The sequence below is a fragment of the Apium graveolens genome, unplaced genomic scaffold, assembly GCF_009905375.1.
Source record: "Apium graveolens cultivar Ventura unplaced genomic scaffold, ASM990537v1 ctg4800, whole genome shotgun sequence".
NCBI classification, from domain to species: Eukaryota; Viridiplantae; Streptophyta; class Magnoliopsida; order Apiales; family Apiaceae; genus Apium; species Apium graveolens.
Genome location: NW_027418696.1, coordinates 44,462 through 72,048, shown reverse-complemented (window position 1 = coordinate 72,048; position 27,587 = coordinate 44,462). Strand labels below are relative to the sequence as shown.

The 27,587-nt window shown below is 36.9% G+C and overlaps 2 protein-coding genes across 2 annotated transcripts; both read right to left on the bottom strand.

Moving 5' to 3' along the window:
• Positions 1-5,608: 5,608 nt before the first annotated feature.
• Positions 5,609-7,309, bottom strand: LOC141702229 (dual specificity phosphatase Cdc25-like). The gene is made up of 3 exons (XM_074505918.1): positions 6,947-7,309; positions 6,692-6,830; positions 5,609-5,902 (listed from the first exon to the last, which is right to left on the bottom strand). The coding sequence occupies exons 1-3, from the start codon at positions 7,030-7,032 to the stop codon at positions 5,723-5,725; spliced, it is 405 nt and encodes a 134-aa protein (XP_074362019.1). The 5' UTR covers positions 7,033-7,309; the 3' UTR covers positions 5,609-5,722.
• A 795-nt stretch (positions 7,310-8,104) lies between these two features.
• Positions 8,105-10,478, bottom strand: LOC141702232 (putative xyloglucan endotransglucosylase/hydrolase protein 32). The gene is made up of 4 exons (XM_074505923.1): positions 10,117-10,478; positions 9,730-9,830; positions 9,368-9,585; positions 8,105-8,818 (listed from the first exon to the last, which is right to left on the bottom strand). The coding sequence occupies exons 1-4, from the start codon at positions 10,340-10,342 to the stop codon at positions 8,452-8,454; spliced, it is 912 nt and encodes a 303-aa protein (XP_074362024.1). The 5' UTR covers positions 10,343-10,478; the 3' UTR covers positions 8,105-8,451.
• Positions 10,479-27,587: the final 17,109 nt, after the last annotated feature.

Sequence of the window (27,587 nt, the reverse complement as noted above, 5' to 3'; positions counted from 1 at the left end):
AGAACTGTTTGAAAAAACAGAGTTGTAATCACAAACAATTCTATTAGCATTTTATTGAGGAGCATGTAAAAGATGTACAAGATATAAGGGTATGTAAATATGTCAAAAAGAAATATCATATATAATTTAAGATGCATAGTCAACTAATAATTAAGCTTTAAAATGTATATAAATTCAAAAAAAAAATAAACTAGAGTTGAGTAATACTGGTTCATGCAAATTGATTTGAATGAGAATAAATCACAGGCATCCTGGACAAAGAAATATTACCATCCAAATCAGGATTCGATTTCTACTCCAAGGATGAGTTGCATGGTGTAAGATAAAAGTCACGTGACGCCTCATCACCTTGCTTCGCTTTGCTATATTAATAAAGATCTAGATTAAATACAAGCAACTTATAAATTGTAATGTTGCAAAAAGGCAACTAAGATGTAAAGATCTAAAAGTTCTCATAGTACAAGTTCCAAAACACGTACCTATTATTGTTTTTCCAGCTGCAGTATTACAATCCAGTGAATAATATCCTACAACACATAACTCCTATTTAGTTTTTGTGTAATGTTGTTTACTTTAGATTAATTTATTGTGTCAGTAGATTAATATATGTCAGAACCTGTAGGGAAGCAGTTGGGAGATTTCTTCGGAGAATATATAATGTATGACGGGAAGAATAATTCTAGCATTTGGGTGGAGTACATGAGAGTAAAGATAAAGTTGGATGTGCGTAAGCTATTAAAAAGGAGAAAGAAGATTAAAAGGAAGAATGGTATGGAGTTCGTGGTGACTTGTAAGTATGAACGTTTGGGGGACTTCTGTTTTGCATGTGGGCTGGTGACATATACTGAGCGTTTTTACAGACGAAATCTTGATATCAGAGGTGAAGAAACCTCGAAAGAATGGGGTGGGTGGTTGCGTGCACTGTCGAGGAGGATAGCAAACCAGAATCGGAGCAAATGGTTGAGAGATGAGAACGACGCTGATTGGGAGGCGAAGATGGGGCGGAATGTTAACGAACCGGATTGCACGGGAGGTGAACTTGGAGATAAGGGTAAGAGTGTAGCTGTCATGCAAAATTCTCGGCTGGTAATTGGAAATAAAAATCATCCTGTTGATTATTTGGGAGAGAGAGGCGGGACATTTTTAAAAAAATCGGGTCAACTTAGGATTGGTTTTAATGGGCCCGAGGACGAGGAAATAGAGGGCCTGGAGTTGGATAGTAGGAAAAGAAGTAGAATTGGGCCTGGTATAACAATGGATACAAATGACGTTTTGGTAAATTCAGAAGTGGTGATTAAAGAGAAAACATCTAATGAAGTTGGTCTTTCTGGAATGGATTGCTCAGCATCAACTCAAACTGATTTGGCTACGCTTGCTCATCAAGCTAGCCATTCATTATGAATCTTTTAAGCTGGAACTGTCGGGGGTTGCGGAACCCTCACACAGATCGGATTCTTGGAGATGTGGTTACGTCTCTTAAACCTGTTTTTTTTGTTTTTAGCTGAAACGAAGGTTGATAGTGGTAAGATAGAGGAGCTTTGTGTTAAGTACGGTTTTGCTAAGTGTGTTGCAGTGAACAGAGTTGGTCAAGGGGGTGGGCTTGCAGTAATGTGGAAATCAAATTTGGAGTGCGAGGTTCAGGATTCGTCAAATGATCATATTGACGTTATCTTTTTTGAGAAGAACATTCCTTCATGGAGATTATCGTGTTTCTATGGTATGCCTGAGAGAGATAAGCGACAGGAGTCATGGGATCTGTTGAGACAATTAGCAGTGAAGGATACAATGCCTTGGTGTGTGTTTGGTGACTTTAACGACCTCCTATATGCTACTGATAAGAAAGGGGTGCACCCTCATCCGCAAGCTTATTTGGAAGGGTTTCGATTAGCAGTAGAAGATTGTAATCTGGTGGAGTTGGACCTAGTAGGGGGTGAATTTACGTGGGAGAAAAGCAAAGGAAAACCAACCTGGGTTAGAGAAAGATTAGATAGGGCGTTTGCTGTCAATGAGTGGTGGCATAAATTCCCACTATGCACTCTGAAAGTAATTCATACTACTTGTTCTGACCATGATCCATTCCAGTTATCGTTGTTCGATATAACAGTGTCAAGGAAGCAGTTCAGGTTTCGGTTTGAGAATTCTTGGTTGAAAGAACCGGCGTTTAAGGAGGAGATGGCAAATGTGTGGAAATCTCTGCCAACAATGAACATTCTTCCTAAGCTGTTGTCCATGTTTTCTCATATGTCTAAGTGGGGTAGACGCTTCTTTCATAAATTCAGGGATAAAGTACGTGTTCAGAAGGAGGAGGTATCTAAGTATCTGCATCGAGAGGATGAAGAGGGGATCAAGCTTTATTTTGAGGAAAGGGAGAAATTGAATGAGCTATTGTTGCACAAGGAGGTTTACTGGAAACAGAGGGCGAAGCTTTTCTGATTAAAAGAGGGGGATTTAAATACGAAATTCTTACATGCTCAAGCCACTAAAAGGAAGAAGATTAATAAAATTGCTTATTTGGTCAATGAGGATGATGATAAAATTGATGACTTGGATCAGATGTGTGCGATGGCGAAGGATTATTTTCGAGGTGTATTTACTGAGGGGGTAATGGCTCTGTTCCTACAGGAATTGCAGAGCAACCTGTGATTATAATGCAGCAGAATCAAGAATTGGTTGCAGATTTATCATTCGGGGAGTTCACGATTGCTTTAAAACAGATGCATCCAAAGAAAGCGGCTGGGCCAGACGGCTTTAGCCCGGCATTTTTTCAGCACTTTTGGGATGTAGTTGGTAAGGAGGTCTATAACTGTTGCAAAACTTGGCTCAACGAGAATGTTTTCCCTGCAGAGTTAAATAGTACGAATCTAGTGTTGACTCCGAAGAAAGAAAAAGTGGAGAAGCTATCAGATGTAAGGCCAATAGCCCTATGTAATGTTTTATATAAGATATTGGCGAAGGTGTTAGAAAATCGGTTAAAAAGTGTTCTTCCATTTGCCATTTCGGAGAACTAGTCCGCGTTTATATCAGGCAGGAGTATCACTAATAATGTTCAGATTGCTTTTGAGATGATCCACTTTTATGAAGAAAAAAAAGGGGTTGTCAAGATGGTGAGGTAGCATTGAAGCTTGATATCAGCAAAGCTTATGATCGCGTATGTTGGAAGTATCTCTGGCATTGAATGAGAACGATGGGTTTTTATGAGAAATGGGTGAGAAGGATGGAATTATGTGTCAAAACAGTGAAGTACATGGTCTGTGTGAATGGTTCTTTGGTTGTGCCTATATATCCGAGTCGTGGCCTTAGGCAGGGAGACCCTCTTTCTCCCTACTTGTTCTTGCTTTGTGTTGAAGGCTTGTCATATTCTCTCAATCTCTCAGCTCTAAATGATGAGCTGCATGGCTGTTATATTAGTGCCTCTGCTCCGGAAGTGACTCACCTCTTATTCGCGGATGATAGTTTTTTATTTTTCAAAGCTAACAAGGAGGAATCTCAAAGAGTGAAGAACATTTTGGAAGAGTATGAGATGCAATCTGGGCAAGCGGTTAATTTCAACAAGTCGGGGATCTTTTTTAGTTCTAATGTCAGAAGGGATAAACAAGCGGAGATTTCTGATATTCTGGGAGTTCATAATGAATTAAAGGATAGTTCGTATTTGGGATTGCCTTCTCTTATTGGGAGATCGAGGAAGAAGGTGTTTAGTTTTGTTAAGGAGAGAGTATGGAAACGTATCCAAGGGTGGACTAATAGCAATCTTTCAAAGGCTGGAAAGGCGGGTATGATCCGAAATGTAGCTCAAACAATCCCTTCTTACTGCATGTCATGCTTTCTAATACCTAAGTCTCTCTCACAAGAGATCGAAAGAATCATGAATGATTACTGGTGGAAGTCAGGTTCGACTGGTTGCAAAGGTATTCGCTGGCTTGCTTGGGATAAAATGTGCTCTTCTAAAGACAGTGGAGGGTTAGGATTCAGGAGTTTGTATGGGTTTAACTTGGCGTTATTGGAGAAACATGTGTGGAATTTCTTACATAAACCAGATTTTCTGGTAGCTAGGATATTTAAAGCTCGTTATTACCCGAATAATCATGTGTTACAAGCCCAACGTGGCCAAGACGCGAGTTTCATTTGGTCAGGCATATGTGAAGCGAGGGATGAGTTGAGTAAAGGGTATAGATGGATTTTGGGAGATGGAGCAAGTATTAACGTGTTCTCTGATCAGTGGCTGAAAGGGAAAGTGACTCTTCATGTTGAAGAACAGTATGTGAGCAGCAATAGATTTGACAAGGTGAAGGAGTACATTCGTCCAGACATCAAGCAATGGGACGAGGCCAAAGTACACCGACCCTTTCATGAAGTTGATGTTAATTGTATTCTTAACACAAGTTCCACAGAGTTAAGTTAAAGATAGAGCAGCATGGATGAACGCGGTGGATGGGATCTACACAGCGAAGTCAGGGTATGACTACTGGTATGGGAGACATTTTGAACAGGAATCAGAAACAGAGGCAAGTGGATGGAAGAGATTGTGGAAGCTGCCAATTCCTCACAAGATGAGGTATTTTTTGTGGCGTGTTTACAGAAACAATATACCTGTTAGAAATCTTCTTCGCAGCAGGGGTGTTCAAACCACAATTCTCTACCCTATGTGTAACGTGGACATAGAGCATGTACGTCATTTATTTCTGGAATGTCAATATGTTAAAACCTGCTGGGGCTGTCTGGAGAGTACATTCGATGTTTCTGGGGTGGAGGTTTTATCAACCTGGGTGTTGGAGAGGATGGGGTCTGAATCGGAGGAGAGGTTGATGAAGTTGGTAAAGGCAATGTGGGGGATCTGGTGGGCGAGAAATAGAAGAGTGTGGGAGAATAAGGTGGTGCCTCCACTGAGAGCTATAGAAACATGCTCGAAGATGATCTCAGAATGGCAGGCAACTCAGGAAAAGGCTCAGAGTAGTGTGATGGGGGGTGGCAGGTTGGGTAATAGGGGTGTGATCAAATGGCAACCTCCTCTACTGGGTTGGCATAAGGCGAATGTAGATGCAGCTATCCAGATAGGTGCTTCTGAATTCAAGGTCGGGATGGTTATTAGGAATGCAAACGGTGAGTTTGTAGAAGGTTTGCAAAAAAGCATTAATGAGGAAATGTCAGTGTTGGAGGCAGAAGCCGTGGGAGTGTATGAAGCTCTTTGCTGGTTAATGAGGTTGGGGCTAAGGAAGGTGATCGTTGAAAGTTACTCATTGGTTATAGTGAATGCTCTGCTTAATAATACTACGTTTGTGTCTGAGGTGGGAACTATATTCGAGAATTGTAGGTCCATTTTCCGTCAACGTAGCGATTTTAAAGTTCAACACGTTCGTAGACAAGCAAACAAGGTAACTCATAATATAGCTAGGATTTCTTGTATGCTAGGAACAGTGAACTATTTTTACTCTCCTCCTCCCTGTGTGTTGGAGCATATCTTGTATGATTATTCCATTTGATTAATGAAGTTTTTGGGATTTATACTTCTGAAAAAACGTACTATGTAATTTTTCGACCATACATCTTGTTTACTGCTGGATTACAAATAAAAATGAAAAGGGCGTCATGGCATAATGGTTACAAATCACGATTCTGCAAGCATAAATTTCTCTACTCTCAAATCAACTTCAACAATTTCAGTACACAGAGATTAATTACCACACTTACAGTATAATCTCTGCATGACAATATATAATGTTCCATTTTATGTAGCCTCTGCGCATTCACCCTTACAGTTGATCTCAGTGCAGCGACATACCGGTCTACCAGAGGCTTCCCAGCCGTTATAGCCATGTTCCAGAACCATTACATTCTTTATTCCCACATCTTCATTCACTTCTGAAAGATAGTTGACAAACTTTCTAGCACACGTCGGGCCACGAACCTAAAATCGAAAGGATCATAAAGTCATGATTAAGTCTGTGATCTAGGGTTATCATATAAACATGTCGTTCACAACATCTGGAATCGCGTATAGACTGGCTTCATTTGATTAGAATTAAGTTAATGAATGAATTTAGCATCTGAATAGCTGGTCCTAAAGATGTTATGCAACTATTGACACATTATAAATCTGCCAGTTTGAAGTTTAGACTCAATATCTGTATCCAGATTATGAAGTAATATTGTTATGGTGCAAGGTTGCTAACTTTAAAAGAAACATTTTTGTACAAACTTTCTAGTATAACACACCACAGAGTAGCGGCATTCTGAATTTTCACAACGACTCTATTGCATCTTTTAAACATAAATTCTCTTGATTATATGGCATATAAATCGGACCATTCTTTGGGTCGAAGAGTGGATCACGGACGCCTATCTTTGGGGCATTAATTGCCTTTCGTGAATATTGGGGGTGGTAGTGAGTCGAATGAGTAACCAACTAATCTAAAACTTTAAGGTAGTAGAGGAAAGCCCAACCGGATCACATAAAGGATCAGATTAATTTTGTAAAACAAGAATGTGGCATTGCATCTTTGTTTTTTCTTCCTGGTGAATGATGCATCCTTACTTGTTAGTTACAGATGCGTCTGTTTACTGTTTTCCTTGACTTTTATAGTTTAACATATTATAACAAGGATCTTGCATCTCATGATTTCAAGGAAATCAAGTGTTGTCACTATGTATGTGCTTGCAATTTATGCAAAATTAACGAAACAAAATGAAGAAAAACCTGGCTGAGGGCGCAATGAAATACGAGGGTGTCTTTGCCTTTGACAGCTTCAACAAGATTAGGCAACTTGTCAGGGAAAGTGTCGCTTGCGAAATGGAGAGATCCAGCTATATGCCCATCACTACCCCTCTCATCACCCCTAATCATACATATTAACACACACATTCAGAGTTTCAGATAACATGAAACTTTGTCTCTTGATATTAAATCTAAGAACAAGATTTGCATGTAAATATTTGAGTAATAAGAGCATACCTGACGTCTATCACAGCAATGTTAGGACTAGGTTTGAGATTCAGAAGCTGAGAGCTGGTTACATATGATATAGTTCTCTCATCCATCTCTTCTTTCTCTAATCACCCAAGCTGATGATCCCCTAAACCAGATCGTTTTATCAGAGTTTTGCGCAACGCGGATAATATTATATTCCAAAGAAGTCAACTTAGGAATCAAGGCAGAGCGCCCCCCACTGCTGACCAGAATGAAAATGAGTGAAAAACAACACCAAATTTTAGAGGAAAACTGAGAAGAAAAATTATTAAAAATGTAATATATTTATGATTTATGCTAGTCTATTCCCGAACCGACTTGAAACCGAAGAATCTGAGTCAGTCTGTTCCAATTGTTTAGGAACTCATTCTAAGAGATGGGATATCTTTACATCCAAGAATTGACAAACTGAGCTTTGCACACTGTTCACAGCCGATAGTTGGTCCATAATAGATGCTGAGCAGGGATGTAATCGAGCCGAGCCGAGTCGAACACAGCCAGGCTCGGCTCGGCTCGAGCTCAATTAAAATAGTTGGGGCTCAAGCTCGAGCCTGAGCTCGGTCGAACCTTTAATTTCAAATTTGAAGTTCGGCTCGTAAAAAGTTCGGTAGCCTCGAGTTCGGCTCGAAAGCTGGAATAAATTTGACTAAATATTAACTAGAACTCAAAATATGATTGGTTCGGCTCGAGTTCGATTCGATAATAAATAAATAGAATATAAAAAATATTAAATAATTATTTAAAAATTTATTTATAATAAAAAACTAAAAAATACTAGAGGCTCGATATGGCTCGCTAACCTTACGAGTTGAGTAATTTGAAGTTCTGAGCTCGGCTCAATTGAAAATTCAAAAGCTCAAGTTCGAACCCGGCTCGATTATTTCTGAGCCGTATTCGAATTTTTTACGAGCCGAACTCGTGTAGCTCACTAACAGTTTGGTTCGTTTACAATTACACCCGTGTTGATGTGAAGGTGAATCGAAGACTGAACTGCCTGCAAGCCGTGGTATGGTGAACCTTCTTGTTCCATACTTATTTCTATAATTTGAGAAACTGATTTTGCATGGTTGAAATCAATTTAAACAATGCCAGTAACAGGAAGCTGCATATAGCACTCAATACGAATATAAACAACGCAGCAAATAATGAGAAATCTCGTAAATTTACTTGAAAAATACAAATAATTGCATTCGATCAAACACCATAACTAAGGCCTTCCCCACTCACTCCCTCTCCATCAGCCCATCTGCTTATACGTACCGATCAAATGGACGAAAACACAACTCACAATCTCATATTTGATTTTTCCTATTCAGTATCTTGGATGCTCAACTACCAGTTACATTGTTTTAGCAAACAGCAGGACCCATCTCTAGACACTCCAAGAAAAGTCTTTATGATACTTAATGTTACAAGTGAAACAAAAAGCAGAAATCGAATTAATAGTAAATTTCAAGGATTAATAGTGTACATTGTATAATCAAGTAGTATTAAATCCAACATTCTGGTGTTTTGGAATGGTCTCTCTTATTGTCCTTGCAATAGTCATAGACCATGTACCGACTCTGTACCCAATGCATGGCCTTGTACTGCGGATTGCTAAGTCCACCGGAACGGTAGGGAGATGCAGAGGCAGGCCGGCACCACCGCGGAGAGTAGGCAGAACAACCATAGGCCTTGAAGTTGGTGAATGTCCCCACAAATGGCTGGTACTGATAATTGGCCTTGTATTTTCCATCTTCTGTTGCCCATGAGGATGCATCCCATATCGATCCGTAAACCCACATTGGCCTTAGGGGGAATGTAGCCGCGCTCTTTCTCGGGTACCTCCTTATTGGAATGTCATCAACCAGAAATCTGTAGGCAAATTAGTGATTCTTGTAAGGCTAATGTGCAGTTAACAGATGCAGTTAAAAATTTTACTTGTGTAAAACTGCATGTAAGTAGTGATTTTTTTACTGTGAATGAAGAACGTACCCACTTGGATAATAATTTCCAACTATCTTGTTGTTAGGAAACATCAAACAACTTGTAAGTCTTTTCTGTCTGAAATTTATGGCTTGTGTGGTTTGGCCGTACACGGTGAATTGAAATAATTCATATTTCGGTGCATACTATATGAAACTTAAGCAGTACCTTTGTTAGCAATTTCTAAATATTACCCGTCCCTGTAGCCTACATCTAACATCTTATGGTTTTAGATGAACTGAATACTTAACAAGACATCAGAGCTCGATTTAGTTACGAGGAAAGTGTTGAAGAGTACTATACGATTAGTTAGCTGACTACGTTGGCATGATTTTTAAGAGAAAAAATTACACTAGTTTTGCAGTATCTGATTAGTGAATTTTTCTAATGAGCATAATAATGCAGCAGCAGTAGTAGCACTAGCAGAAAATGACTTACATAAGCTCCTTAACAGACCACAAGATTGCGTAATGGTGAAAATTTTTGGTGGGATCAAACCAGAGATGAAACTTCATTTCTCTCCCTATTATCTTGCCATCTCCACTTCCTCTAATATAAACATTTGTTTGTAGTGTATAAGGTTTTCCGAACGTTGTCCCCAGGAATTCGATATCCACCTCATCGTGGAACCCCGGGTGAGCTTCGCTGTTAGAGAGCTGCAGACACATGAGTTTATGACGTATCAGAAACATCCTTAAATATTCAACCCTAATCACAAATATACATTTTAACACAATGTTATATATAATATCAAGTTAAATACTGTCAGACGCATAAAATGAATACATGAACAAACTCACGTAGAAGGCTGTTATGACTCCTGCAGTATAGCCTGGTTGGAGCTTGATGGAGGTGCCAAAGTACCCGGATCTAAAGGGCCGCATAGACTTAAATCCACTACCTGTACATATTACGATCACATATAAGTTATCATAATACATGATGATCGAGGATCAGATTCAAGAAATACAAGACATACCACCTTCTTAAGCTGAATAAATTACTTATTTAATTACTTTTTTTAGTCACAAGTACAAATTACAAACGACAAGAGGGGAACTGAACATGTGACATATCATAAACAGGACCTCTTGCCACGACTTCAGGACCTCATCGGATTTATTAAACATACATCAAAACAAATGTACATAATTGTTATACATGATCACGAAGGAAGAAGGAATAACCTGAAGTAGTGTCAAGCCATATAGTAAGTGCACTATTGTCCACTTTCTGATGGGATGGTCCCCAGAGATTTCGATAACCTTGATAAAATCGCATAGACCTGACTTTGGAGCTTGGCCAATAGCCGGGGGAAGGTGGCCAGTTGCCACCTGCTGCAGTGCTTGAGTAAGGCACATAAATAATACTAGCAAGTGTAAAGAAAACTAGTGGCAGAAACAAGAACGCCATAATGCAGAAACTGATACAGAACAATGTTAATAAAACTAGCTTATGAGTTATGAAGTCTAGGAAAGATCAGTGTGTATGACAACTCTGAAATGTTTAAATTCAGGGGGGATAGAAGAGGTAGTAGTTATGTGTAGATCGGGAAGTAAGCAATTTATAGTACAAGTACAGCTGATATAGATAAAACTATCACACTGCGGGTCCATTCTATTTATAGTTTTACCTTCCTTTAATATTACCGACTCCTACATAATGGGTGCTGATCCACGTCCAGCGATTATTGACAAGTTCCGAAAAAAACACAAATACAATAAAGTCAAAGCTCCAAAATTAAGCGCGGATAGAATGACGTGACTCCCTACATTCACAACAATTTTCTATGTATACTCTATCAGCTGAAATCTTCCGCAAACTAATGGTTACATCCATCGATTGCCGGTGTAAGCATATCTAACCGGCCCCTAAGATTATAATATAAGCAGTCCAATTTTTCTTAATTGTTTAAAATGATGGGTTGATTAAAATGCTAATGTAATGTGTTTATGCACACCAAAGTGCAATGTGGTTGGATAATTATGTTTATACAAGAACATATGGCCTGGACCTGGCCTAGATCTATGGGAAATTGGAAGCAGAAAATAGGTATATCAGGGACTAACAACAATAATTTCACTCAACCACCGAATCACCCACTATGTGAAGAACTTTAGCTAGCGGAAGGGTTTTAAAAACTTACAAGCAAAGAAGAGATGATTTCTCAAGTACTAGTGTCTTGCTGTGGGATCTATGATTTGTGAGTAAACTCTTAACCAGTACTGAAAGCGTGTGTAAACATGTACAAGGGTCACAGACAATCATAGCTAGATTCTCCAGGATATATCAAATCTATATTTATCTATGGTGATCGGTGAGATCAGTTGTGCATTATGAGAGTTTGTAGTAAATTTTGCATGGCTTCTGTTGTCGGAAGGAAGCGTCATAAATAATCCTTTTTCGATGTTGATACTTGTAGACCAGTGATGAAAGTTCTATGGAATCCTTTGTTGTGAAGTCCTAGAGTTAATCAGATTCTGCAATTAAAATATTACGTAAATTATTGCGAAACATATTATTTCGCGAATCATTTTATATATATATTATTATTCAAATGAAAATCTTGCAAATTTCATATATTTAATGTAAAGATAAATGTATAGCAAATTAAACATGTTTTGTAAACTAATGTATTTGCAATTTTCTACTCAAATAAACCGTAAGTGTTTTGCATAATTTTCATTAAAATAGTGATATTATGAAAGATTATTCAAAAAATATGTTGTGCAATATTTTACTTAATATTTTAATTACAATATTTTACTTAATATTTTAATTACAGAACGTAAGTAGACTACGTGATTCCATAAAAAAATGAGACTACATAGGACTTAACTCGTAAGGACTTAACTCGTAGACTAGTAGTTGCACTCATGCTATATTTATTACTCTATTATATACTCCTTCCGAATATAAGTCTTGTACTTTGAGATGGAGGAATTATTTATTTATTGCATAGCATATGTGAACATGTATTTTTATTTTTGGGACACTTTCATATATTTTCAAAAATATTAATAATAAAAAAATTATTTTAAAAAAATACTTATCTACTAATATCTCTTAATTGTTTGATTCGCCAAATTCTGAAATCAGGTATGAGTTTACCAAACGATTTGGTTCAAGATGTGGTATCGGGAATCAGGTTAGAGTGTGGTATGGGAATCATGTATCATATTTGATATCATGTGTTTGGTTAACTGATGTAATAAATATTTTATTAAAATATTTGAAGTCAATAATTTTAATTTCATTAAATATATAAATTTTATTATTATTTGATATATTTTTGTTTCCTAAATTTATATTTGTATTAAATATTTATATTTAATTGCTTAAAAAAAATTAAAATAGTAGAATTAAAGTTGATACCACACAACTCCCTCATACACACCTCTCCAGTTGGGTATGAAAACCCATACTTTAGGGGTTTGAAATATGGATATAATTTTTATTTTGAACCAAATATCATATATGAGATTGAAATGGTTAAAAACTGAAACCTTACCTGATTCCAAAATTTTACAATCCAAACTACCCCGATTCCCCAATGGAGGAACGTATGAGCGGACCAATCTCATCCGCCACTAAACTAATACTCCCTCCGTTTCTTTTTAATAATCTTTTGATTTTTTTACACTCATTTCTAAGTACTTTGACTGAATAGTTATAATAATAATTTTTAAAATTTTTTTTTTTGAATAAAAATATATAACTTAAATTTTTATTTACTAAAAGAAAATTTTAAAAATAATAATTTTTACTATGCGTTCAATACATCTTGAGATGTGTGCAGAAAAGTCATACGATATATAAAATGAAACGGAGGAGTATCTACTTTTGTTTCATTTTTGTTTCATCAATTATTTAATCTCACTTACACTGCTTCCCACTCCCGGTTCCTATAGTAAAACTTGAGACAGTTGTGACATCTTGATTCTTACACACAGTGAATTTTGAGGGGGGCAAATGTAAAGTAAGTGTCGAATCAAGGGGGTAATTATTTATGAATGCCGGTGTTGAGTGGGGCATGACGTATATCTACTGGATCTTTGAATTTATTATGAATGCTTCTGCATTCATGATTTCACATACTCGGTCGTCGGTCCCAAGTAAAAATAGATTTTGTGCTGTGCAGGTAGGAAATTAATCCTGACATTGATTTTGGAGTATTTTATTAACTAAAGCAAATTGATATAAAAAATTTTAAAAATTTATAATTTATCCGGATTCTTCAAAATATAAGCTTAAATTTTTATTTTTTGAAAATTTCTGTTGATCTTATTTCGACGAAAATATGAATTTTGGTTAAGATTCAAGGATGGAGCTTGACTTCTTCGAAATCGGGTTTAACAGACTTTGTCCTGGACCGAATTCAGTTTTTGATTTCGATCTTTTTTACTGTTAAAGATAATCCCACACATAATTCAAGTAATGGCTAAAATCATGGTTGCACATCTTTAATACAATTACAATGAAGGGATTAGTCAAATATTACATGTACAGTTATGATTATAGTTTTAATTCAAATATACAGATTATTAACTAGGCTAGAATTGCTGCTATGATTGATATGTAACTGATATTATACATTTGTATAAATCCTTATAGTGGTACTACAGAAAGAAATATAATTTTCCTTCTTCTCTTATATGGTATCAGAGTCTAGATCCATTTTTTTTTCATCTGCTTCTTCTCTTCTATACTATCAATGGCTTCTACCGATTCCCAATCCACTATTCCCAACAATTCTGATCCTACAAAACCCTTCATCCTCATTTCTCTTCATCACATAATCAAACTCACATCCACTAACTATATCTCATGGAAAACTCAACTAGAGGCAACACTTCTTGGATATGATTTATACAAATTCATCGATGGCTCTTTTCCTGCACCTCCCAAAACAGTCACCAATGACCAAACCTCATCCCCAAACCCTGCTTATACAACATGGTTTCGTCAAGACAAACTTATTCTTGGAGCTCTTGTTGGAACTTTATCACCATCTCTTGTCCCTCTCATCTCTCAATGTCATACCACCCATGAGGCATGGCAAACTCTTGCAAAAACTTATGCTAACCCGTCTAAAGGACATCTCAAACAAATTAAGGAACGCCTTCGCAACATCACCAAAAGAAACAAGTCAATAACTGAATATATGCAGGAATTTAAAAATTGTGCAGACCAGCTTGCCTCTCTTGGTCGTCCCTTGGAGTCTGATGATATTGTGGATAGAATTCTAGAACAGCTAAATGATCCAGATTACGAAAATATTGTCAATGCTGTTTATAGCCGTAATACTCCCATCTCATTTGATGAATTACATGAAAAACTCATTAATCGAGAACTCTCTATCAAACATAAAGTTTCCTCGGTAAATCCTTTTCCTGCTACTGTCAACTATGCTGCCAAGAACACTTTCAAGAATAATCGTCCAAACCATTCTGCTCATAATTCCAACGGCATTCTCCCTACTCCCACACAATCCCCACTATCTCCGATTCGTGCTTCTCGTCCCTACAACGGATGTTGTCAATGGTGTCGTGCTCAAGGACATTATGTTACTCATTGTCCCATTTTTCGATAACAATTTCCTAATGTAATCCCACCTACAAATCAGTTTAATGCATCATCTATACAACCACCACCACAAAATCGATTCGCATCCAAGTCATATCAGCCCTCCCATCACCCTCGAGCATATGCTGCAACATCTTCAAACAATTCTCAAAATGGTTGGTTACTTGGTAGCGGGGCGACACACCATGTGACAAATGATCTTGACAATCTTGTTCTTCACTCTCCCTATGATGGTACTGAAGAACTCATCATCGGAGATGGTTCAGGCTTAGCCATAGCCAATACTGGTTCTACATCTTTTTTAACTCCCTCTTCTAATTTTCATCTTAAACATATTCTTCATGTTCCCTCTGTATCTCGTAACATAATCTCCATATCTAAATTTTGTCGTGATAATAACTCATCGATTACTTTTTTACCTAATTCTTTTCATGTGAAGGATCTTCGGACAGGAGTATCGCTTCTCCGCGGACCAACTAAATCTGGCATCTATGAATGGTATCCATCCTCACATGCCATTCACACTTCCACTAGCTCTCTCTCCACCAATAATTGGCATCATCGTTTAGGCCATCCATCGCATGCTATTTTACAGTTCATCAGTTCAAATTTCAATCTCTTCATTCCTAAATGTACTGGTTTTCATTGTAATTCTTGTGATTGTAATAAAAGTCATAAGATGCCATTTTATCAAAACTTTATTTCCTCTAATGGCCCTCTTGATGTTATTTATACTGATGTTTGGACCTCACCCACTCTCTCATATGATGGCTACAAGTACGATATTCTTTTTGTTGATCACTTTACCAAATATATGTGGTACTATCCCCTCAAAAAAAAATCTGAAGCTAAGGAAATTTTCATTCAATTTAAATTAAAAGTGGAGAAATTTTTTCAAAAGTCAATTATTACCATTTTCAGTGACAACGGGGGTGAATATAAAGGTCTTGATCCTCTTTTTGATGCTTCTGGTATTACTCATCTTACTTCGCCTCCACACACCCCTGAACACAATGGTTATTCTGAAAGACGTCATCGTCATATTGTCGAGACGAGTCTCTCACTTCTATCTCATGCTTCCATGCCTCGAAAATATTGGACACTAGCCTTTAATACTGCGGTGTACCGTATAAATAGAATGTCTACTTCTACTCTCCACTACACATCTCCATTTCATAAAATATATGGCCATCCACCAAATTATCAAAAACTACGAAGTTTTGGGTGTCTTTGTTATCCATGGTTGCGTCCATATACTTCTAATAAACTTGATCCACGATCTATTCCATGTGTATTTGTTGGGTACTCAATTACCCAAAGTGCTTATTTTTGTTTAAATCCAAACACAAATAAAATATATGTGTCTCGCCATGTTAAGTTTGTGGAACAGAAATTTCCGTTTGCCTCATTAAACATATCTTACTCTTCACCCACTACAGAAAATATTGATCACTGGTGCGCAATCTCACTTTCCTTATTACCCCAAACACTCACAAACACTTCTTCTCCTAATGAATCCGCTAATGTTGATGACGATACACCTTTGACATCACCTTCACCATCTCCATCCCTCTCGCCTCACTCAACTTCATCTTCTACTAGTTCTACTCAAACTACTCCACCCCCACCCCCTCCTCCACCTGCTTATACCACTAGATTACAAAATGGAATCCGCAAACCCATAAATAAACTCAATCTCACTGCTACCATCCAAGATACTTCACAAGAACCCACTAATATCAGTCAAGCTCTTCGTAATCCTCTATGGAGGAATGTCATGCAAGTTGAGTTTGATGCACTACTCAAAAATAATACTTGGGATTTAGTCCCTCCATCTCCTACACAAAATCTCATCGGTTGTAAATGGGTTTATCGTACCAAATATAATCCTGATGGTTCGATTGAGCGACACAAGGCTCGTATAGTAGCTAAGGGGTTTCATCAACGCCCTGCTCTTGACTATACAGAAACCTTTAGCCCTGTTGTCAAACCCGCAACTGTAAGAACTGTGCTTTCACTTGCTGTGACTCAAAATTGGCCTCTCCGGCAAGTAGATATTAATAATGCTTTTCTCCAAGGCACCCTCAAAGAAGATGTTTACATGATCCAACCCCCTGAATTTGTTGATTCTACACATCCTACCTACGTATGTAAATTACGTAAACCTATATACGGTCTCAAACAATCTCCCCGAGCCTGGTACAATGAGCTAAAAACCTATCTTTTAAGCCTTGGTTTTCGCAACTCTATCTCAGACTCCTCTTTATTTATTCTGCGTCGTGGTCAAGACATATTCTATGTTTTAGTATATGTTGATGATATAATTCTCACAGGCTCTAATAGTTCCCTCCTTAATTCTATAATATCTCAACTCTCTCATCGTTTCTCATTAAAAGATCTTGGTGTTCTTTCTTATTTTCTCGGTATTGAAGTAGTACCACACTCGCAAGGTTTATTTCTCAGCCAACAAAAATATATTCAAGACATACTTTCGAAAAGAAATATGTCCAGTGCTAAGCCTACTCCAACACCTACGATTTCTCATCCACCTCTATCACTTGACTCGGGCACATCAAGTTCAAATCCAACTGAATTTCGGGCGATTGTTGGCAGCTTACAATATTTATCACTAACTCGTCCTGATGTTGCTTTTACTGTGAACAGGTTGTCTCAATACATGCACAAGCCCACTGATCATCATTTTGTTGCTCTAAAAAGATTACTGAGATATCTTGCAGGCACTCTTCATCATGGTCTTCTTCTCCACCGCAACTCTCCTACTTGTTTACATGCCTTTTTGGATGCTAACTGGGCCGGTGACAAAGATGATTATATATCTACTATTGGCTATATTGTATACCTTGGTCGGAATCCCATTTCATGGAGCTCTCGAAAACAAAAACCATTAGCACGTTCTTCCACTGAAGCAGAGTATCGTGTCGTTGCTATCACAACTGCTGAAATTTTATGGGTCCTGAATCTTCTCACAGAACTTGGACATCCTCCAAATAGTCCACCTGCCATCTATTGTGACAATATGGGAGCAACATATGTTGCTGCCAATCCGAAATTTCACTCAAAGATGAAGCACCTTGGTCTAGACTATCATTTTGTTCGTGAACATGTTCAAAGTGGTGTTATTTGTGTTTCTTACATCTCTGGTAATGATCAATTAGCTGATGCTTTAACGAAGCCTCTTGCGCGTGTAAGATTTCAAACATTATTGTCCAAGATTGGCCTCATTGAAAGATCGTCCATCTTGCGGGGGCATGTTAAAGATAATCCCACACATAATTCAAGTAATGGCTAAAATCATGGTTGCACATCCTTAATACAGCTACAATGAAGGGATTAGTCAAATATTAAATGTACAGTTATGATTATAGTTTTAATTCAAATATACAGATTATTAACTAGGCTAGAATTGCTGCTATGATTGATATGTAACTGATATTATACATTTGTATAAATCCTTATAGTTGTACTACAGAAAGAAATATAATTTTCCTTCTTCTCTTATATTTACAACTTCAGATACATGCATGCCCGGAGAAGACCAGGTAGATTATATGTTGCAAAATAAAGTTTTTAAGTTTTCAATACAAATTATGGATAAAAGAAAAGGCATGTGTAAAGATGCAACATACAAAATACATGGGGCCTTTTTGGCATACCTTGTAACGGACTTATTAACTTCGAAGTTCGTAAATACATATTGACGAGTATTTGTTGACCTAACCGGACCAGTCAACGAATCAGGTTCGGATCCGATCGGCCTAAATACATATTTATATCCATTTATGTTAGGTCCCAATTTGTTTGTAGAAGGGGGGGTTGAATGCAAACAATACCGTTTAGTCGAATAAAATGCGGAATAAAATTGTGAAACAAAATTCAAGTTAAATAAAACTTTTATTAAACTTGAAAGGTGTTACAACTACGGTATCGGTTACAAGGGATTAATCTCAAATCAATTATTACAAATTTAGAATAAATTCGACATGAACTTTTTCTATTTTTGTAATTAAAAGATCAAATGCTAAAAGCGATTTGAGATTAAGTTCTAGGGATTTTAATCCGCTAGATTGATACACAAGAACAAGATAAGTATTTCTAGTTGATTGGATATAACTTTACAATCTAGAAATTGATCTTGAAGTTGCAGAATAGATGTAATATTTTTCTGCTTCTTTTTCTCTTTTGTTCTTCTGTATGTTCTGTTTTTGCTGAGTTTTTGGATGATCTTGTCTTCTGCTTCTTTTGTTTCTTTTTAAGTAAACAGCCGAATGCAAATGAACTGCAATGACAATCCTTTGAACCAGCATGACTTTCGGTATGACAATTGATTGTCATACCGATTGTTACATAAGTACAATTCAGATTGTCTTGCAAAGATTAATAACAGATTTTTTTAATCTAATAAAAATTCTAACAAGACAATTAAATGAATTAGCATGACTTTCGGTATGACTATTGATTGTCATACCGATTGTCATACTAATACAATCAGTTTGCCTTGTTTCAATTTAAATAGATTTTAAACCAATTAAAATTCTGTAATTCCTTAATATTAATTCTAAATTAATTAATCAATTTAATTCAATTAATTAATAAATTAATCCTTGCAGATATAATTTATTTTCTTAATTAAATTATATGACTTAATTAATTAATGGAGAATTAATACTAACCCTGAGCAGCAACCATTCTTCTGTCAATCTTCTGAAAGTCACTGAGACTTATGAATCAATTCCGTCACTTCAATGCTGACACTCGATGTACTGTCTGGTTCATGAGTGACTAACTTTCGTGACGTTTCTTCATGTCTTGACTTTGTTGTTCTGATTGAATCCTTGTAATAAATGATACCTTGACGAGATCTCTGTCACTTGATTAAATCCACGATCTTGATTTATATCACTGAGGCATGATCAAATTCTTGAACTTCTTCCAGTGAATCTTCAAGTCTGCAGATGAACAATGTTTCTTTATTCTTTGACAGATGTTACTTTGTGAGATCTCTCTGATGATTGATCCACTATTTACTTATTACATTCTTATTTGAGTTGAGTTAAATACTCGAATAAACGAGTAGGCTATGACATATGCCTTTCAATCTCCCCCTATTTGCTTGTTAGACAATAACAACAAATACCTAGAGGATAACTCAACTAACAAATAAGAAAAAGATATAAACAGTAATGTAAAGTAAATAGCAGAAAAGTTCTGGATTATATTTAACATTTTCCAGATTCCAAATGAAATTTACAAGTGAATACAAGATAGATGTTCCTCTAGCCTGAACATATAACTACATTAGTCTATCTTGATTCATAACGCTCTAATCATATTACATTGAGTTTTGAGCTAATTGACTTTAGTTGTCTTCTCTTCTGACTTCACCTTCTTCTAAATCTTGAAGCAATTCCTTGTCAAAGACACGATCTTTTTCTGAAGTGAAGCTTGCAGGTCTGACTGGTTGAACTCCAACTGACTTCAACTTATTCTTGAGTTGATTGTACCTTTTAACATTCTTTTCACAATAAGCTTGAATCAAGTCAGCAGCTTGAGTCTTCAACATGGATGAATATCCAGCAGTTCTCAAATGATGTTCCATCCAGACCAGATGCTTAGCTGAGTAGTCTTTAAGAGATTGTACATCTAGCTGACAGATTTGAAGACAATCAGACTTAAAGAATCTCACCTGATGAGGATTGTTGACCACTTGAGGACTAGCCCTGCTGGCAAACTCTTTAAGCCTTTCCCGAAGAACTTCATTCAATTCTGAGCTTCTTTTGACTTTGTTTAAAAGAACCCAAATCTCTGACAACGAACGATTCTCAAATAGATGAAGTGACACCTTGAATGATCCTTCACTCTGACAGTATACAAAAATGCTCATCTCATTTAGGGATCTATCAAAAGCAGCTGTGATCCTTGAGACTTCAGTCTTGATAGCATTCATGTACATGTCATTGTTAGGATTTGAGATTTCCAGCTTGTCAAGAAGATGTAAGAACTGCCTATCATTGTTAGTGCATAGTTGAGGCATATCGAGTACTCTCCTAGCTTCATCCCACTTTTCACCAATCTTTAGTCTGACATCTCTTCTCCTTTCTTGAGCTTTAATGTCATGAAGACGTTGCTTTTGCAGAGTTTCTGTTCTTTGTATGTCTTTTCTCCTGTCAATGATCTGTGAGACCTTCTTGAGTTCAGCTTCTTTTCTTTGCATCTCTGACTGCTCTTTCTGAAATTCTTTCTCAAACCTAGGATCCACTGTATCTTCTTCTTCCCAATCTTCAAAATCACTTTCTTCTTCAGCTTCAAATAACCCATCTTTATCTTCCTGAACTGGTTCAGTGGGAATGTCAAAAATATCGAAGTCATCCTGTTCTCCACTGTAGTAGGCATCATCAGCCTTTCCTTTATCTCCAGCAGAAGTATCTTTTTCTTTCCCTTTGGTACTACTCCCTTTCTTCTCCCCCTTAGTTGAGGGATCCTCTGCTGACTTTTCTTTGAAACCTCCACCACTTCCAGAGCCTGATCCTCCACCAGACGGTCCTTCAAAATAAGCTCTTTGTTCTTCATTAGGGCAATGAGAATTCTTGATCATGTAATATAAGTGCTTCATCCCTTCATTTAGATGTTCCATGCCCGTCTCTATCTTTAGAAATCTTGAGTTGTCCAGTGAATGATTCATCTCAACGAGGTCTTCAAGAGAAGTCATTCTTGTATGTAGGGAGCAGAAGTTGGATATGTCATCAGCTGATAAATTTGGAGTGTCCTGAATAGAATTGAGCTTTGGTATTACAGTAGTCTTTAAATCTGAGATGTCATTCCTTATGATTGCAAGCTGATTGTTGACAGAGGTGGAAGAAGAAGACTGTTCAACCACTTGTGCTTTAAATGCTTGAGCTTCAGCTTGACTTTTAGCAAGTTCTTCTTTCAGGGCAGCAATCTGAGCTAACAGGTTGACAGTATCAGTGTCTGTGTGTGCTCTCACCTGAAGTTCACTCGTGTTTGGTTCACTCATCTCACGTGCATGTGTTTCTCTCAATATGATTGCTCGTGAGGAGTCTTCCAGTTGCTGTTCTTGTGTACCTGCATTAAAAATCACCCTAGCCTCTTCAAGAGAGGTCAGTGGTGGTGCAATGGGAATTCGCGAGTCCCGATCCTCAGTCAATACTATCAAATCTTTTGGAATAGATGTCTGAATTGCTTCAGGGATAGATTGACCGAGTTGCCCTCCACTTTCTCCAGATAAATCTGCGAGTGGAGAATCCCATAAGGGAGCCAGAGGTGTTGGATCAGGGAGGGGAGAAAATGACTCTATTAAAGATGGCGGAGAGTCAGATTTTCCCTCTGAAGCATGTGACTGCTCTTCTGCCGTAACTATGGCAGGCACTGTAACCGACTCTACGTGCACTCCTCGCTGTGTGTCCTGAGTATGATCTGGGGAAGTGTATGGTTCCATTGTGAGTAATGGAATTGTGCTTGACTCAGTACAAGATGCCATGGCCCTATGGCGAATTTCAATAGATGCATCCTGTTGAGAGAATGCCTCTAGTAACTGTTCATTGGCCATTTCAAAGTCCATGTCCTGTTGGGAGGACAAGGATGGGCTTTCAGATGCCTCAGAATAGGTTTTTCTTTTCTTAGGAGGAGGCAGAGCTGAGGGTTCACTCATATTTGACAATGTACTACTTCCTAGTAATCTCCTGGGTAACATTTTAGACAGTGGGGGAGAGGTTGAGATAAAATGAGACTCTGTGTTTGGCTCTATGACCTGGGATTGAAGCTGTGGTTCTACAACTTCATGGTCAGCCCTATCAACCACTGAGGGTCTTACAACAGAAGTAGGAAGAGAGTGAGAGTGAGGAGTTACTACCTGTAATGGAAGAGCCTGGGTGGCTTGAACCACTGGAGGTTGAGGTTGCTGTTCATGGCCGGGAAGATTAAAAATAGGTAAGGGAATATAATTGGCCATGAAAGCAGATACAAGTACTGGAACTTGCATAAATTTGAAGGTTGTGTCTTGGCGAGTGTAAATCTTTTTGCTAACTGGTGGGGGTTCGGTTACAGCAGAGTTAGCAAAAAGTGCTTTGTGTTCAGGGGTGAGTAGATGATCTGCTATAAGCATAAGAAAACGAGCATAGTAACATGATACCCTACGATTTGTAGAATGATCACGTAAAGCAGAAGTTAGACGTCTCAAGAGAATGGGAAAAAGTAGTTTGCCAAAATTGATCCTTTGATTGAAAACAACCGCAAGACCAATATACTGCAGGGTGGAAGTAATGTTATGAAAATTAGATTTTGTGCAGTTGGCAAACACTTTGGAAAGTGTATCGAAGAATATATCCCATTCAGACACCAAATTTGATTTAGAAAGTTTGGTTAAATTGATCACCCCCTGATAGTGAATAGCATTGAAAAAATTTGTGATATCATTTTCAGAGGGTAAATTACAGAAATTGTCTAGTGGAAAATTTAACGCACGATTGACGACTGTTTCATCAACTACATACTGTGTGTTTGCGATGGTGAATGAAAAAGATTTTGAATCATCGGCCACAGTAGAAGTTGTGCAAATCAGTCTAAGTAGATCGACGTTTAAAATCACATTTGATTTAATAGCAGAGCTAACAATCGAATGGTCATTTAAAAATCTAATCCATGGCTTAAATTTTTCAACATCACATTTTTCCGGATTAAAATAACCAACCTGATTATGCGCGACAATTTGGAAATTGAGAGCCATTTTATAAAATAATAATAAGACACAAGCTTTTCAGAATTTTAAGAATAATATTAAGAAAATTCGAATTAATTAAATTAATTTAATAATTCGAATTAAATTAATTATAATCGAAAAATTTAGACAGAAATGTATCTCGTTAAAATTCTTAACTCACAAACACAGTTTTGACAAACCAAAAGACACAAATCAGAAATTAAAATTAAAATAAAAGGTTCAAATGCAATAACACAACTGGAATTTGAAGGGGCAAACTGATTTTTATTGATTTTGCGTTTTTTATAATAATTCTTATTTAAGAAAAATTCAACAGCATCTCTTTATATATATACTTGTATGTATATATCACAAAGTGATGATTTTGTGTGCTGAGTAAAAACTCGAGCAAGAAAGAAGACAGATTGTTGGTTTGGTTCGAAGAGAGAGAACAGAGAAAAATTAGGGAGAAAAACTGTTCAAAATTTTTGAAATGAACTGTTATGTTGAAATGGTTTAAAACAAAACAGCAAAAGCCTTTATATAACAGCTGGTATGACAATCCGGGATTGTCATACCGATTGTCATACCAGGCAAAAAGAAGGAAAAGAAATAACAGAATAAATATTAAAATTATAACTGGTATGACAATCTGATAGTCATACCGATTGTCATACCAGTATAATAATAAAATAAAAATAATTATCTATATGGTTTATAACTGGCAAGACAATCCAATAGTCATACCGATTGTCTTGCCAGTATAAAACTATACTGAAGAACATAATTAACATAATTTACACTGAAATGACTTTCAGCAAGACAATTTCAATTGTCTTGCCGATTGTCATACCAGCAATAAACACAGAATTAATATGAAAATAAGTATATATATATATAAGTACTGAAATGATTTTCAGCAAGACAATTCAATTGTCTTGCCGATTGTCATTGCAGTAGAAAACAAAATAAAATAAAATAAATGGAACAGACTTCTATTTGAATACTGAAACTATATTACAAGATAGTAAAACTGAAATAAACACTTAAAATTTTTACAGAAACAAAGATAATATATCAGAATTTATTATTTTTATTCCAAAAATAGATTTCTATTGAATTTTAGCAAATAAAATTCATAGAAAAATATTTTTAGAGGAAATAAAATATTCTGAGATATTTTAAATTAACAAATAGGGAGAATAAAAATAGATAAGATAATATATATTACATAGAAATAAGCAAGAAATATGATAAAATGATAAAATAAATTTGCAGATGAATTTTTCATTTATGAAAAATTCATTTGTAAATTCATTCAAGAACAGATTCCAGATATTAACTAAATTAATCACTAAAACTATTCAACATGCCCAATTTACCAACTAATCCGGTAAATGTGGATTCGTCAAGTGGTTTAGTGAAAATATCTGCTATTTGTTCTTCTGTTGGAACAAAAAATAGTTCAACAGTACCATTCATGACGTGCTCTCTAATAAAATGATACCTGATGTCAATGTGCTTTGTCCTCGAGTGCTGCACAGGGTTGTTGGTGATGGCTATTGCACTTGTGTTGTCACATAAAATAGGAATCTTGTTCAATACAGAGCCATAGTCTCGTAGTTGGTTCCTAATCCACAAGATTTGAGCACAGCAGCTTCCAGCAGCAATATATTCAGCCTCGGCCGTTGAGTTGGAAACTGTTTGCTGTTTTTTGCTGTACCATGAGACTAGCCTGCTTCCTAGGAATTGACAACTTCCTGAGGTGCTTTTCCTATCAACAACACTTCCTGCATAATCTGAATCTGTATATCCGACAAGGTTAAAACCAGATTCTTTAGGGTACCAAATACCTAGATTTGGTGTTCCCTTAAGATATCTTAAGATTCGTTTAACAGCAACGAGATGAATATCTCTAGGATCCGCTTGGAACCTTGCACATAAACATGTAGCATACATAATATCTGGTCTACTTGCAGTAAGATAGAGTAACGAGCCAATCATACCTCTGTAGCTTGTGACATCTACCTTAATGGAGTTTTCACATGGTCCAAGCTTGACAGCTGTAGTTGATGGAGTCCTTGCTGATGCAGAATCCTCTAGATTGTACTTTTTGAGGAGTTCCTTGAGATACTTGGATTGACAAATAAATGTTCCATCTAACCTTTGATTTACTTGTAATCCAAGAAAGAACTTCAGCTCTCCCATCATGCTCATTTCAAACTTGCTGTGCATTAACTTAGCAAATCTCTTACAGAGATTATCATTAGTAGACCCAAATATTATATCATCCACATAGACTTGGACTAATATAGTATCATTCTTATGTTTTTTAGAAAAGAGAGTTTTGTCTATGACACCTCTAATAAAGCTATTTTCAATAAGAAATTCAGAGAGAGTGTCATACCATTTTCTTGGAGACTGTTTTAGCCCATAGATAGCCTTGAAAAGAAAGAAGACAAAATCCATATGATCTGGATCTTCAAAACCAGGAGGTTGCTCTACATATACCTCTTCATCCAGCTTTCCATTCAGAAAGGCGCTCTTGACATCCATTTGATAAACTTTAAAGTTTGAAAATGCTGCGAATGCCAGAAATATCCTGATGGCCTCAAGTCTAGCCACTGGAGCATAGGTTTCATCATAATCAATACCTTCAGCTTGAGAATACCCTTTAGCTACCAGTCTTGCCTTGTTTCTTGTAACCACACCATCTTCATCTAGTTTATTCCTGAATACCCACCTAGTACCAACAGCTTTCTTGTGTACAGGCCTAGGTACCAGTTTCCAGACTTGTTGACTTTCAAACTGATTGAGTTCATCTTGCATAGCAATCACCCAATCTGGATCAGTCAGTGCTTCTTCAATTTTCTTAGGTTCCATCTCAGAAAGAAATCCTGAGAACAGACACTCATTTTGAGTAGCACGTCTAGTTCTGACTCCAACATCTGGATCACCAATAATCAACTCAAAAGGGTGAGCTTTATTCTAGACAGTCTGTCTTGGAAGATTTGATCTTGATGATTCGCCTTGAAATTCATTGTGATGTTGTGTCCTACTAGATGATCCTTCAGCATCTCCCCCTGAGTTGTTGCCATGTTGACTTGAAGATTCTCCGTCAGTAGCAGTGGTATCTCCATTGTTGCCAGAGTTTCCATCACTATTACCTTGAGTATCATCAGGATTAACAGATTCTTCACCAGCAACAACCTCAGGTTCTTGACCATGTTCTGACTCTGAATCTGACGTATCATCAAACTTCAGTTTCTCAAAAGGATCTTCAGTTTGGATACTAGGGAGTTTAGTGTCATCAAATGTAACATTGACACTTTCAGTTACTTTGTGTTGATCAATGATATACACTCTATATGATCTTCTTCCATATCCAACAAAAATATCCTCATATGCCTTTGCCTCGAACTTACCACGACGATCATCTCCATCCTTGAGCACGAAGCATCTGGCACCAAATACATGAAAGTATTTGATAGAAGGTTTCTGTTCATTCAAAATCTCATAAGGAGTTTTCATGAAGTCTTTGTTGATTAGAGTTCGATTCTGAGTATAACATGCAGTATTGACAGCTTCAGCCCAAAAGTACATTGGAAGACCTGATTCATTTAACATCGTTCTTGCAGCTTCAATCAATGTACGATTCTTCCTTTCTACCACTCCATTTTGCTGAGGGGTTCTAGGAGCTGAAAATTGTCTGGTAATCCCTTTGTCTGTACAGAATCCATTGAGAAGTGCATTCTTGAATTCTGTTCCATTATCTGACCTTATTGCTCTAACAGGGATGTTAGAATCTAACTCAATCATCTTGATATGATCAATCACAACTTGTGGTGTTTCATCCTTAGTGTGAAGAAATAAAACCCACGTATACTTGGAATAGTCATCAACTATCACAAGACAGTAACACTTTTTTGACATAGAAAGGATATTAACTGGACCAAATAAATCCATGTGCAATAATTGCAGAACACCAGTTATGGAAGATGTGTCAGTGCCTTTGTGACTTGCTTTCTTTGACTTTCCTTTCTGGCAAGCCTCACATAGTCCTTCTGGAGAGAATTCCAGCTGAGGCAGACCTCTTACCAATTCTCTTTTGACAAGAGAATTCATTGTTTTGAAATTGAGATGGGAAAGTCTCTTGTGCCATAGCCAACTCTCATCTGACGATGCCTTTGCATAGAAACAATTGACTTCAAGATTGCTTCCAGAGTTCATGTCAGCTACGAACAGATTTCCTTTCCGGATTCCCATTAAGGAGGGTTGTTAGGAATATATGTGCATTAGTTTGATGATATGTTTAACAAAACACTTAAGTAGAAATTT

Excerpts from the sequence above, each read along its gene's own strand:
- LOC141702229 (XM_074505918.1), bottom strand. The coding sequence starts at position 7,032 with ATGGATGAGAGAACTATATCATATGTAACCAGCTCTCAGCTTCTGAAT. Across the intron at positions 6,831-6,946 it reads ATTGCTGTGATAGACGTCAG|GGGTGATGAGAGGGGTAGTG; the intron begins GTATGCTCTTAT and ends ATGTATGATTAG. Across the intron at positions 5,903-6,691 it reads TTCATTGCGCCCTCAGCCAG|GTTCGTGGCCCGACGTGTGC; the intron begins GTTTTTCTTCAT and ends TTTCGATTTTAG.
- LOC141702232 (XM_074505923.1), bottom strand. The coding sequence starts at position 10,342 with ATGGCGTTCTTGTTTCTGCCACTAGTTTTCTTTACACTTGCTAGTATT. Across the intron at positions 9,586-9,729 it reads GAGTCATAACAGCCTTCTAC|CTCTCTAACAGCGAAGCTCA; the intron begins GTGAGTTTGTTC and ends ATGTGTCTGCAG. Across the intron at positions 8,819-9,367 it reads TGGTCTGTTAAGGAGCTTAT|ATTTCTGGTTGATGACATTC; the intron begins GTAAGTCATTTT and ends ATTTGCCTACAG.